General features: G+C 68.0%; 1 protein-coding gene across 1 annotated transcript; it reads left to right on the top strand.

The window, feature by feature from the left end:
* Window positions 1–5,686: 5,686 nt before the first annotated feature.
* BARHL1 (BarH like homeobox 1) lies at window positions 5,687–13,053 on the top strand. The gene is made up of 3 exons (XM_036420387.2): window positions 5,687–6,610; window positions 10,556–10,778; window positions 12,322–13,053. Exons 1-3 carry the CDS (start codon window positions 6,133–6,135, stop codon window positions 12,608–12,610), a joined length of 990 nt encoding a protein of 329 aa, XP_036276280.1. The 5' UTR covers window positions 5,687–6,132; the 3' UTR covers window positions 12,611–13,053.
* Window positions 13,054–13,723: the final 670 nt, after the last annotated feature.

The following is a 13,723-nucleotide window of genomic DNA, read 5'->3' as shown; positions in this document are numbered from 1 at the left end:
GCCAACGAGGCAGATGCCCAGGGCAGTGCCCCCCCCCCAGCCCTGTCAGGCTGGCTGTGCCAAGAGGAAAGTGTGGGCTGGGCCAGAAAAGGCTGCGGCAACCTCTCACACCTGATCATCCCTTCCCGCCCCGCCCGCAGACGGCGGGCGGCGCTGTGGGACTTGCTGGGCTGTGCCGGTCACCCGGTCACCCAGGGGCAGCGCCCTCCGTCCCCTCCTGGATCCGGCTCTGGGTGCGCCCCGCCTGGGCGGAAGCCGCTCTCCTCCGAGGGGCCCTCAGCTCCTTGTCCTACAGCGCCACCCGCTGGCAGGCCCGAGCCCACGGCCGCGGAAGCGCCCAGCTCTCCCCTCCCCCGTGGCTCCTCCCTCATTAATTATTTGCACCCGCACCAGGCCCCAGGTCGGGTTCCATCTCACCCACCTTCTTAGGTGTCCTGGCGCACCTGCCGCAGCCGGTCCCCGCCAGTGCCGACCGGGCCGAGGAGTCCCTCTGCCGGCCCTTCCTGGCCTGTGACCGCCATCCTGTGTCCCGGGGCTGCCCCTCGGACCATTTCTCACAGACTGTGGCCCCGGGGAGAGCCCAGCCTAAGCCTAGCTCTCCGTCCCAAGTCCTAGTCAAGCCGAGGCCAGTGCTACGTGAGGCAGCCGTGCCCAGCGTGTGGCATGCACCCGTCTCTGCTCATTCCCCAGCTGATTGGCATTTGCGGATGTTTTACCTCCTGGTTGGGTTTCCTGGCAACAGCCCGTCAGAGACTGAACAGAGCCCAGACGGGGGCCCCAGGGGGAGGGGGCTGGTCTGGACCTTCCCCTGGCGGCCTGGAATTCTTGAAGTGCCCCTGCAGCAGGAGGGAGGGGTGCCCACGCTGGCAGGAGGGGGGAAGGGCCGTGCAGGGAGCCTTCGGCAGGGACTTGGGGAGACGCCAGTCCCGAGAGAGGAAGGGGCCCAGGTGCTTAGCAGCCCTCGAGGCAGAGCAGACCTCTTGGCTGGGAGGTCAGCTTTCTTTTCACGCCGACTCTCCCCCCTGACTCTATTCTATTTCCAGATCATTCTACCAAAGCCCAAACCTCATTCATTCTCTCACTGCCTCTCTCTCTCTCTCTCTCAACCAGATAATTAATAATTTCCTTGCTAAGAAGACAGCGAGGGGGTGGGGTCCGGAATCTGGCTGCTGTGCAGGGTTTTAGCAGCGATGGCAGCAAAGAACCAGGCAGAGGCGGTTCCTGCGACTGGCGGGCCTGACGAGAGAGCATGGCTCATGGGCCAGGAGACCCCAGACCACAGCGAAGGCCTGGCATTTGGGCCCACCCGTCCCAGCTCCCCAACTGGTGCTGGTTAGAGACCACAGATTTGGGGTTCAGAGGAAGCCCGTCTCCTGGCAGCAGGTGGACCAGCGGCTCCCGGGGGGCCTGCCTTCAGCCAGCCCGGCCTCCGCCCCCATTGCGCGCCTCCTCCTGCATTTCCCTCCTGGAGACAGACCACCTTTTCCTTCCTTCCTTTTCACTTTGGAAATCTCTGATGCTTGAACTCATTAAAGAATGTAAACAAGCTCTGCTGGCTCAGGGGTTGAGCGTCAACCTAGGAACCAGGAGGTAGCAGTTCAATTCCCGGTCAGGGCACACGCTGGGTGGCAGGCTTGATCCCCATTGGGGGCGGGCAGGAGGCAGCCTATCGATGACTCTCGTCATTGATGTTTCTATCTCTCCCTCCCTCTCTTCCTCTCTGACATCAGTAAAAGTAAATATATTTTAAAAAGAAAACAAAAGCTAGGTTGGCTTTTCACCCAGGTTCCCGGAATGGAATGCAGGGGGGCGGCAGGGAGGGCACAGGGGGGAAGTCCCCCGTGAGGGGACGGGGATGGGTGAGCTCCACGCCGACAGGGCGGCAGCCAGCCTGCGCACTGGGTGTGCGTGCGGGGGTGGGGGTGGGGCTGCTTGCGTGAGAGAGGGCGGAGGGACGGGGAGAAAGAATAGCCTCGCTCTGGTTTCGGGAGCTCCGTGGGGTTTGGGGCCAAACCAACAAAATGGCTGAGAACAGCCTGACCTTGAGGCCCACAAACCCTCCAAGTCCTCGTCCCACCCATCTGTCTGCAGAAAGCGCCGCCGCCCGGCTGGCCTGTCCGCCCACCCTCCCCTCCTCGCCGAACACTGGATTTGGTCGGAGGCCCTGGGCAAAGCGGGAGCTGACCTCTGGAGTGTGTCTGGGGGGAGGGGGGAGGGGTGGGTGGGTGGGTAGGGGACGGCTAGGGAGACCAGCCTGGTGCTCCAAGCTGCCAGGTCTGCTGTTAGGTCCGGGGCCGCGCTGGGCCATCAGCGCTGCCTCTCCCGGCCCACCTGTCCTCGCGGCCAGCAGGTGAGGACGCGGCTCAGGAAGTGTTTGCTGGGGTCACACGGAGGCGGAAGGTGGGCGGTCAGGCCCTGGCCTAAGGTACCGTTGACGGGGTTGCTCTGAAACTCAGCCACCAAGACAAACGGTATATTTTGTCAGCCTAAGTTTTAAATAGGAACCGTTTCAATAAAGACCTCGGGCCTGGGTTCTGAGCCAGGTCCGCTCCCAGTCCCGTCCGGCAGCTTCTGGAGCCACACGCAGCCTGAGGCATCGAGGCACTGGCCTCTGGTGTGGCTGCTCGGTGGGAAGGGTGGATGGAGCCGAAGGTCACTCCTGAGCTCCCCCGGCTCTGCGGCTCCGGAAGGTGCAACCTTCCTCAAGGCAACCTCATCTGCTCCGGGCTGGGCGGCCTCTGGGGGGCTGGGGGGGCTGGGAGCCAGGCCATAGCCAAACCCACGCCAAAAGAGCCCGGTGCAGGGATGTGATCTGCAGCCAGGCTGCCTCCTCCACGCCCCTGGGGCCCCTGGTGTTAGCATCTGTGTCAGACAGAAAGGCAGAGGGCGGGACCGGAGGTCCGGCTGTGGAGAGGGGACAGGGCCCTGGGCAGCACACTCCCTGCTCTGGGAAAGGGGCTGCTCTGTCTGGGGGCGGTGCGGGGGGGGGGGGGGGGGGTCCTAGGGCCTCAGGGCCATGAGAAGCTGAAGGATGAAAAGCAATCAGTGGATGATGGGCGAGGACTGGGACTTGCAGCTACAGGTGGAGGAGGAGGGGACGGGGAGGAGGGGTGGGAGCCCTGAAGAGGGCTGGGCGCTGGCTGCCCATTCTTGGCCTTGAGTCCTGGCTGCCAGTCCTGGGAATGCCGGTCACCCAATTCCCCTCCCTTCCCTGTGCTTCCTCTGGGGGGCGGGGATCAGCCAGGGGCAAGGCCTGCCTCTTGCTCCCCCAGGTTCACACCCAGCCCCCAGGCCCTCCTACCCTCGGGGACCACCGGGCTCCTCTCTCGAAGGGAGGACGGGCCGCCCACCCAGGACCCCGATGCCTCAGTGGAATAGAACGGGGCAGGTGTGGGCTCTCCGAGGTGCAGGGAGGACCGGCCATGGGGAGGGAGGGAGCAGGTGGGGGTGGAGCTGGGAGGCCGACCAGGAGTGAAGTGATGTCCTGAGGCGGCCATGCCGCACCCAGGTGTCCTGAAGCCTCTGAACCCCCTGAGCTCAGAGAGGCTGGGGGAGCCGGAGGAGAGGGGGGGGGGAGAGAAAGGGGGGTAAAGGCGGGGGGGGGGGCGGGAGGAGAGGCTGGGGAAAGCAGGGGCTGCAGGGGTCCGGGATCAGGAGGCTCGTTTTCACTCTCACACCGCGCACCGTCCCCGCCCGCCGCAGCCTCCCCGCAGGGCCCGCCGGCGCCCCGGGCCTCCCTTCGCCGCCCGGGATCCCAGCGCAACCGCCAACCGCTGGCAGGGCGGGCGCTCCGGCGTCTGCGGCGGCGGCCGTGGGCCCTAACGGGCAAAGACGGGGTCCCCCTGAGCCACTCGGGGTGCCCCGGGGGACGCGGGCGCAGAGTGGGGTGACAGCGGAGCTGGGCGCGGGGTCCCCGGAGCCGCCCGGCAGGACCAGGCCCACGCCCGGGGCGGCGGGAAGGGCCCCGGACTGAAGCCCTTCTCCTCCCGCCGAGCGGAGCCCAGCGGCCGGCGGCCCCGCGGAGGCGCAGGGCGGGCCCGGCCCTCCGCCCCGGCGCCCGCTCCGCCTCCCGACAGCTTGCAGCCGAGCCGGGCGCGCCGTCCCCGGGGAGCCGGTCCTCGCCCCGCTCGGCCGGCGGCGGGGCCGCTTCCAATCTGCCGGCGGCGCGGGGGGCGGGGGCCGGGCCCGGGGAGGAGGAGAAGTTCCCGCCGCCGGTGCGGGGTCCGGGCTGGTCCCAGCGCGGGAGGGGCGGCGGCCTCCGGCGCGGAGCCGGCGCGGGGCCGGGGGTCGGAGGCAGGGCGCGAGGACCCGCCTCGGAGGCCCCACGGCAGCCCGCGGGCGAGACTCCCTCCGCCTTGGACCGCAGACCCGGTCCCGGTCCCCGAGCCGCTGGGAAAGGCCCTGGACGCGCTTCCGACGCGGGCCGCACCGGGGCAGGGGTGCACCCCGAAAGGCAGGGGTGCACCCCGAAAGGCAGGGGCGCACCCCAAAAGGCAGGGGCGCGGGGGGTGGAAAAGCACGGGAAGCGGCGGCGGCGGCTGCCCTCGCCCCGAAGGCCCTCGCGCTCCCCGTTCAGAGGCGCAGAGACAGGGATCGGGGGCCGGGCCGCCGCAGGTCCCGCTGGATGGGGGCCCTGCCGCCTCCCCCATGCCGCCCGGATTCCTAGGGGCCCCCAGCGTCCCGGACACGACTCTCCACCCTCCCACCCTCTCCACCCCCACCCCTACCCTCTCCACCTCCACCCCCACCCCCCACCCCAGGGAAGCCGCTTCCCGCCCTCCCGGGCGCACACCCGCTCTCCCGCCCGCCAGGCCGCAGGGCTCCACGAGGGCAGAGAAGGGCCACAAAGCGCCCCACGCGAGACACCTAGGACTCCGGAAACACCCAGCACCCCGGAAACGGCCCCAGGACGGGGCCCTCCGCACACACCCGCTCCGGCGCCGGTGGGCCCCTCTCCGCGGCGGAGGAAGAAGGACCAGGAGGGCCGAGAACAGGGCCCTGGGACAGCCCCGGGGCGAATCGCTTGAATAACGGCCGGAAAGGGTCGATGAGAACTTAAAAAACAAACAACTCACATCCCGAGCCTCGGGGCGCCGCGGGCTCGGACCCCACCCTCCCGCCCCCGCTAATCACCCCGTTAGGGGCCCCATCGCGGCCTAATGATGGCAAACCGCGCGGAACCGCCGCACACAGTGGGGGCCGGGCGGTAATTAATTCGGTGTCTCTTTTAATCAAATGGAAAGGGAATCGGGCCGCGACCGCCGAGCCGTGACATCACCCCCAAAACCGGCCGCAGCCAATCAGCGGCGTCACTCCGGGGACACGTGGGCTGGCCCCCTTTAAAACACACACACACACACACTCACACACTCACACTCACACTCACACTCACACTCACATACACACACAGTCACTCACACTCACACTCACACTCACACCGCATACCGAGGGAAAAGAGAAACAAAACCCGGCCCCAAAGTAGTGACCCGAGTTCATCCCGTGAGGCGGGGCCGGCGGAGCGCGGAGGACGGACGGGGAGCGCGGGGCCGGGCGCTGTCCGCGGTGCTGACGGCCGGCGCGGGGCGCGGAGCCGGACCTGCCCCGGAGAGCCATGCGCCCCGGGCCGCCGCCGCTGTCCGCGGTGCTGACGCCGCCGGGTGCGCGCCGCCGCGCCCGCCCGTAGCCCGCGGCCCCCGGCGGTGCGGGCCCGCCGCCTGCGGCCACGTCGCCCGGAGGAAGCGCGCGGCGTGGATTTCCAAACGCCGTTCTCTCTAGATTCCAACACCCTCGGGCCTCTCCTGCGCCAGAGGAGCGCCCGGGCCGTCCGTCTCCCCCTTTGCGCTCCCCAACTTGGCGCGCCCTCCCTCCCGTCCCTCCCTGACACTCCCACCACCCCCCCTCGGCTGGCGGCGAGGCGCGATGCCGCAGAAGACGCGCTGAGCCCTCTCGGATCTAATGCGCAGAGGAGGTTGGCCCAGAGCTGCCGGGCTCCCCCGAGGCTGAACTCCATCCAAGGTGCCCGCAGGCTCCCTGCCCGCCTTCCCCATGCCAGCCCGCAGCTAGGGGCGAGGACAGCGCGGCCGGGCTGGGGTGGGTGGGGAGCTGCCGGAGGGGACAGGCGGACGCTTGGCTATGGAAGGCTCCAATGGCTTTGGGATCGACTCCATCCTCTCCCACCGGGCGGGCAGCCCCGCCCTCCCCAAGGGGGACCCCCTGCTCGGGGACTGCCGCTCACCCCTGGAGCTGAGCCCTCGCTCGGAGAGCAGCAGCAGCAGCGGCTGCTCCTCACCGGCCTCGCCGGCAAGGGACTGCCTGGAGGCGGGCGCCCCGAGGCCTGGCGCTGGCGGGGCGCCGGGCCCGGGCCTGGACTCGCACCTGCAGCCGGGGCAGCTCTCGGCCCCAGCCCAGTCGCGCACGGTGACCTCCTCCTTCCTGATCAGGGACATCCTCGCCGACTGCAAGCCCCTGGCGGCCTGCGCGCCCTATTCTAGCAGCGGGCCGCCGGCCGCCCCTGAGCCCGGGGGCCGCCTCGCACCCAAGGCGGGGGAGGACTTCAGGGACAAGCTGGACAAAGGGGGCAGCAACGCCTCGTCCGACTCCGAGTACAAAGGTAAGACGGAGGCGGGGGCGGGAGCTGGGGGAGCTGTGTTTCTGAAAACCGGCAGGAAACTTTGTGCACACGGAGGGCTCAGCACCGGCCGGCTCCGAGCGCCCCCTCCCCGGCCCGGGGCCTTGGCCCGCGGAGCAGGAGCAGCCGGCCTGTCCGAACCTCCCGCTGCCCGTGGCTATGCCTCTGAGCAACTAAGATCTGGTGGAGACCTCGGGGAAGGGGACTCTATGCGCCCCAGGAGAGACCCCCAAATGCACAGAGCAAACTTTCCAAACTTCCGCCGAGTCTGCCCTGCCAGGGGGGCTGAAGGGCAGGAGCGGGCGCCCCTCTGGCCAGAGGCAGAGAAAAGACAGCGAAACCACAGACCCCGAGGGCTCTGCTGAGCGCCCTCCTCCGAAGAGTGAATTCTAAGAACAGTCAGAACTCTCCGCCCTTTCATCTGGGTTTCCTGAGAGAGAAACCGGCCTTCGCCTCCCCATGGGCCCAGCGGAGCTCTGGGTCCCGGGAATTATGCAAAAGGAATGCTCACTTCAAAGGAGCGGCAGCAGCAGGCGGGGCTGGGAGGCTGGCGGGGAGCGGGTCCGAGGGCTGGTCCAGAGGGAAGCCCTGCACCCACCCAGCGGTTCTCACTGAATTTGATTTTTAGGAGAATGGAGCGATCTCCGAGCGGCCAGCCCCCGTCCCCTTACCTGGGAGTCACTGGCCCTTTGCTTGCCTCTCACCTCTGTGAACCTGTCCTTGTTCCCTTTCATCCGCCTTAACCAGGGAGCTGAGACCAAGAGGAGGGGGGAAGGGAGGGGAAAAGAAGGAAGAAGGAAGGGAATCGGGAAAAGGAGAACCCTAATTTTATAGTCGCCCGCGTGGCCGGGCCCCTGCCTGGACGTCAGCTCCTTGACCAGTTCTCTCCCCGCAAGAAGTGGGAGGCAGGCGGGGGGCGGGGGGGAGTCAGGGCTTCGGCGACAGAGCCGTGTCCCCTGCAGCGGAAGCCCGGCTGGCCGAGGCCCTTCGGAGCTCTGTCAGCTCGGAATTAATTCCCAGCCCGTTTCCTCAGACAGAACTTCCCTGCTTGGGCGGCTGCTCTGCCGCCTCGGGCCTGCACCTCCGGCCCCTGTTTGTACCCATCTTCACAAAAACACAGACCGGCTCGGAGCACTCTCCTTCCGGCAGAGAATTCGTTTGTGGACAGGCCCTGACCTCAAACCCACACCGCGCGGGGCCCCACGCCCCATCTCGCTGTCCTCGGCTTCCCCAGCGCCGCCCGCCGGCCCCAGGCAGCCCGGCCGCCAGGAAGCGGCAGGTGGAGCGGAGCACCCCGGAGGCCGCGGGCTTGGGGCCCAGAACCCCCGGCTCCACCCCAGGGCTGCTTCCCGCGGCAAAGCAAACCTGCCGGGGAGGACGGGTGCGGGAAGGCAGGGACGGCAGAGCAGCGGCAGGACCGTCTATTTATAACCGTGTTTTGTTGTTCGGAATTCTCAGCAGCACCCGCTTTGTGGCAGAGTGAGGGGCAGGAATGGCCAACGGCGGTGCCGGGGCGGAGAGCATCGGGCTCCTGTCTCCTTTTATTTGGGATTTTGAGGGGAGGTTTCGTTTCAGATCCTGGGAATATCAGTGTCCCGGGTCCGAGAAGATGTCTAATTGGGGAGCGGGAGGGCCGCTGTCCGTGTATCTTTCGGGTCGGAGAGGAGGAGGGTGGGCGGTCTTCCCACCCCACCCTGAGGCGGTGCCGCCTTCGTGCCCACAAAGCCGGGGTGAAAGGGTGGGGACGGCCGAGCCCGGAGCGGCGCAGGCTGCTTTTTCGGGGCCGAGGAAGAGGCTGGTGGGGACACAGAGCAGCCGGGGGCCTCATCCCACCCACTTCCCCGAGCGAGTCCTCTGCTCCATGGAGGGCCTGGGGGGTGGTCAGTCTTCAAAGGCTCCGAAGATAACGAAAGTCCAAAGTGCTGTTTGGAAGGAGCCAGGCCAGGCTTCCAGGGAGGGAGGTCTGCCGGGACTCCAACGTCTGTCCGTCTGTCCATCTGTCCGTCCGTCTGTCAAGAAACCGAGCGGACACTCTGCTCCAAACCACCCTCCCCCCAGGGCAGGGGCTGGGGGGGGGTCTCAAAAACTCCGGGGCGTTGAGGTGTGGCCTCCGGGCTGGGAGCCGAGGCCGCAGGGGGCGGGCCGGTTTGGGGTGGCACAGAGGCGGCCTCCAAAGGCTCCCGCGCTGGGAGGATTAGAGAAAAGCCCAGCTCCCCACCACCAGCTTCCCTCCCCCAGCTCAGCCCTCAGCCTCAGCCTCAGCCTCAGCCCTCAGCCCTCAATCCTCAGCCTCAGCCCTCAGCCCTCAACCCTCAGCCTCAGCCCTCAGCCTCAGCCCTCAGCCTCAGCCCTCAGCCCTCAACCCTCAGCCTCAGTCCCAGCCTCAGCCTCAGCCTCAGCCCTCAGCCCTCAACCCTCAGCCTCAGTCCCAGCCTCAGCCCTCAGCCCTCAACCCTCAGCCTCAGCCCTCAGCCTCAGCCTCAGCCTCAGCCCTCAGCCCTCAACCCTCAGCCTCAGCCCTCAGCCCTCAGCCCTCAGCCCTCAGTCCCAGCCTCAGCCTCAGCCTCAGCCTCAGCCTCAGCCCCCAGAAGCGGGGTTTTCACAAACAGTCCAGCGGGCAATTAGGCCAAGAAGCCAGGTTTCCGAGATTTCGCATTGGAGTTCGGACCGTTGTCTCCGTGCACTTTGTTAAACTTTTCCTGCGGAGCCGGCTCCCAGCGCCGGCCCAGTGCCGTGCCGGGCGGGAGGGCAGGGCGGCCGCTGGGGCGGAGGCGGCGTTTTCTCCCCGGAGGCTCTCCCGGCCCGCCAGCCGCCTCGGTGCACACGGCGCCCGCACCTCCCGCTGCAAACCCAGGCCTTTCCGGTTGAGACGGCTCCCTCCCCGGTGGCTCAATTAACCGGATTATTGTTTCCCGCAGAGAGGAATCAGCTCGCATTCAGCTGAGCCTTGTCACTACACACGCCAGGCACGAGGCTCACTGTGAAGGAGAGGCGGAGAGAATAAGGGGGGAGCCCCAGCCGGACCCCCTTTGGGGGAAGTGGTCTCTCTGGTTACACCTCGCGTTAGGGGAGGAGGAGGGAGACCGAGTTTGCTTGGCCAGTGTGCGCTTCCGTGCCGTCACCCCCGCGAGAGCCGACCATGGTGTTTGGGAAAAATAAACCCTCTTGTCGGGTCCTGTCCTTGGGCTTCAGGCGTGAGAACTCTGCTGGGGGTCCCCCCGAGGGGCAGAACCCCCCCCCCCCCCACACACACACAATGCAGAGCTAGTTGGGAGCCACAGTGGGCGTAGTGCGGACCGGGGAACGGACTCTGCACAAACCCATCGCTTAATTTTCCAAGACCAGGCGCCTGCGATTCGCCCTGAGCTCAGCCTCGGGCACCGGGCGCTGCTGCAGCTTAGGACCCGGCGGGACCGGCGTTTTAGGTCTGCACCCCCAGGGGCCGGGAGGTGTGGGTGCGGTTACTGTCCGGACCAGGGTTCGCTCCGGGCGCACAGCGTCCTGTCCCTCCAAGCGGGTTTTCCTCCCCAGACTCCAGCACTCAGCTTCCGCCCTCACCGGCCCCCCTGCAGCCAGAGCATCCGGCAGCCACTGGCGGGGACCCCTGCACCCCTCCTGGGCGGGCGTCCCGCCAGCCACTGGGCTCACCCCTCCCCTCGGGGAGCGCAGGGAAAGGGGGTTGTGTCCTCTCGGTTTTGGGCCACGTCTCCCGGGGGGGTCAGTCCTCCATCCGGGGCCGTGGTCCCGGTTCCCAGTGGCTTTGCCGCAGACAGGGCCACTGCTGTCTGGGAGCCCCGGTTACCGGAGCGACCGCGCCAGCCGGGGGAGCGGGCGCGGGGCGAGGCCGGGGGAGCTGGGCGGGAGGGCGCCAGCCGGCGGGCACAGGGCGCGGGGCGAGGCGGGCCTGACGCGCCCCTGTGCCCGCAGTGAAGGAGGAGGGCGACCGGGAGATCTCCAGCTCGCGGGACAGCCCCCCGGTGCGCCTGAAGAAGCCGCGCAAGGCGCGCACCGCCTTCACCGACCATCAGCTGGCGCAGCTGGAGCGCAGCTTCGAGCGGCAGAAGTACCTCAGCGTGCAGGACCGCATGGAGCTGGCCGCCTCGCTCAACCTCACCGACACGCAGGTCAAGACCTGGTACCAGAACCGCAGGTGAGGCCGGCTGTGGGGTGCGGGCTGGGGGCAGCAGTAGGACGGAAGGGGCTCCCTCGCCTTTCCTACCCCCTCCACGGAGCATGTCCAAGGCCTGACCATAGGGGCCATGTGAACGCAGGGACACCGGGACCCAGGAGAGAGGGCCTTGCCCAAACCCTGCCCGCATCACAGACAGGCAGGAGCCGGCCTCCAGCGCCAGGCCTCCCCCAGGGCGGGGGGCAGACAGACCATGGGCCCCACCTGCCGCCTGAACTCAGACTTAGGGCCCCGAGTCCTCCCGGGGGAGCCTCAGGCCAAAGCAGGTGGTGGTCTGTGTCCAAAGTATTTTTCTGGGAGGACAGTAGGCGGGTCCCTGGGGTGGGGAGGGGGTGGGGATGGTAGGGAGGTAGGGGGCCGGGGCTGTTGGGGGTGGGGTCGGGGAGGGCTCTGGGCTCTACCAGCCTCTCTGGCCTTCGGTCTTTCTGGTGCTGAAACAGGGCAGCTCCTCCGGGGACTGGGGAACTGGTGTTTTCTAATCTCCTTCCCTACCACACTCAGGGACAAAGATACACATATACCAACACACACGCACATACACACTCAACCCATGGTCTCACACACACACAGGCACACACACACACAACATAACTCACCCTCACACAGAACACACACAACATAACTTACCGTCAAACAGAGCACACACACACAACATAACTCACCCTCATACAGAACACGCACAGGCACACACACACAACATAACTCACCGTCACACGGAACACGCAGCCCCACGCCCCTCGCACACGGGCAGAGGCCGGCCGGCGCGCTCCATAAACAAGCCTCCGGACGCATCGGCCATGAATAATAAATACGATCCCTGCTCCGGGCATCAATAATTAAGGCCCGTTACAGTAATTACACAATTATGACGACGATGAATAATTCAGGGAGGGGACCGGCCGGTGTGGGAGTGTCCGGGGACACTCAGGGTCCGCGCCCCAACCTCCTGGCCGCCCCCCTCTTCAGCGGCCTTGGGGGTTTGACGGGCTGAGGTGCCCCAGCCCCGGACCTGGGTGACGGAGAGGGTGTGCGGGGCGGGGCGGGGGCGCCTTCTGCAGAAGCGCCTGCCTGGGCTCCTGGGGTGCAGCCTCGCCCACAGGTGGTAGCAAACCCAGGTTCCCGGTCCTCTCTCCGGGCTATCTTGCCTGGGGGGTGTGTGTGGGGCGGGTGCAGCTGTGCCTCCCTGGACAGATGAGAGGTTAGAGGCCGGAGCAGGGCTCTGCCAGGTGGGGACCATCTGGGGAAGTGCCTGCACCTCCGTTTGTTTCTCTGCAAACGGGGCTGAGTGGCCGTGGGAGGCCGGGGCCGTTGGAAGGAGCTGATTCGTGTAACCCGGGCAAGCGGAGCCTGGCACTCCCTTACTGACACCTTGGTGGGTCCCCGGGGCCTCCCGCAGACCATGGGCCCCGCACCCAGGGGCGGGGTGTCTGGACCGCGGGGCGTCCGGGCCGCGGAGCTGTCTGGCCTCGGCCCTGACCCCGCCGGCGTTGATTTCGGCCCCCAGGACCAAGTGGAAGCGGCAGACGGCCGTGGGGCTGGAGCTGCTGGCGGAGGCGGGCAACTACTCGGCGCTGCAGCGGATGTTCCCGTCGCCGTACTTCTACCCGCAGAGCCTGGTCTCCAACCTGGACCCGGGCGCCGCGCTGTACCTGTACCGCGGCCCCAGCGCACCGCCGCCCGCCCTGCAGCGGCCCCTGGTGCCCCGCCTGCTGCTGCACGGCCTGCAGGGCGCCGAGCCCCCGCCGCTGCCCCCGCTGGCCGGCGTGCTGCCCCGCGCCGCGCAGCCCCGGTGAGCGCCCGGTCCCCCTGCCTCCGGCCGCGCGTCCCCGGGGGCCAGATGCCAAGTCTCCTGCAGCCGGACCCGGACCTAGGACCCCGGGCCCAGCCCCCCAGCCTCCCTGGGCCCTCCCTCTCGGCCAGCCCACGGGAGCACTGCCACCCACGGATGTACATACACGGCACCCCTGCAGCGCCAGGGCCACCCTGTTGTCCCTCCCAGAAGCCGCCGGGCGCCCCCAGAGGCGCTCTGCACCCCGCACTCCCGCCAGCACCCAGCCCACCCGCACGCGGCCGTGGAGGGGCGGCCGCCTGTACATACGGTGTGCAAAGTGTATATGAGGTTATTTATTCGTGACCTGAGCCGTGACCGTGTCCGTGAGTCTGTGCCCTGTGCCCCGAGCTGCCCCCTGCAGGCGGGGCAGGAAGGGGCCGGGGCCTGCCCAGCCCTGACCCAGCCCCACCGGCGCTCGGCTCTCGCTTTTTTAAATGTGAAATAAACTTCGTACAAAGGACGGCGCCTGTGCGGGCAGCTTCTTCACCCCCTGGCCCCTCTGAGTGTCCCCTCCCGGGACCCCGCTCCCTCCCCCCCCCCCCCCCTCCCCGCTTCCCGGTGCTGCCCGGGCGGGTTTCCTGGCTTCGATCTCCCTCTCTCCCGGGTGAGAGCTCACCTCCACCCCCGCCTCCGCCTCCCCTCCATCTGGCCCGCTGCCCCAGCCTGTCCCGGGGGCCGGTGGGTCAGCGGCCGGCGCTGCGGCTGGGCTGGGCCGCGGTGCCCTCGCTGAGCCGGCTCATCTGGCCGCGACACGGGCGCCGGCAGCTGGTGACCGGCCGGCCGGGCGCAGGCCTGACAGATGGGCTCCGAGGCGGCCCCCCCCCCGCCCCCCGCCCTCCGCCCCGCGTCCGGTCCCCGGAGGGTGGGACCCCAAGAGCTTTCGCTGGGAACCTGACGCCCAGCGGGTACCCCCACTTCCGCATCGCCTCCCTCTGCGCCCCGAGTAAGAGTAAGTGGGGGATGAGCCGCAGAGGGGATGGGGGAAGGGGCTTACATCTCAGCCTCACTCCAGGCCTCCAGCTCAGGGTCAAAGGGCAAGGTCACCTCCTGAGGCCTTTCCCTCCCCCACCCCCCA

This window comes from Pipistrellus kuhlii, unplaced genomic scaffold (assembly GCF_014108245.1).
Source record: "Pipistrellus kuhlii isolate mPipKuh1 unplaced genomic scaffold, mPipKuh1.p scaffold_m20_p_68, whole genome shotgun sequence".
Classification (NCBI taxonomy): Eukaryota; Metazoa; Chordata; class Mammalia; order Chiroptera; family Vespertilionidae; genus Pipistrellus; species Pipistrellus kuhlii.
This window is presented reverse-complemented; position numbering and strand designations above follow the sequence as displayed.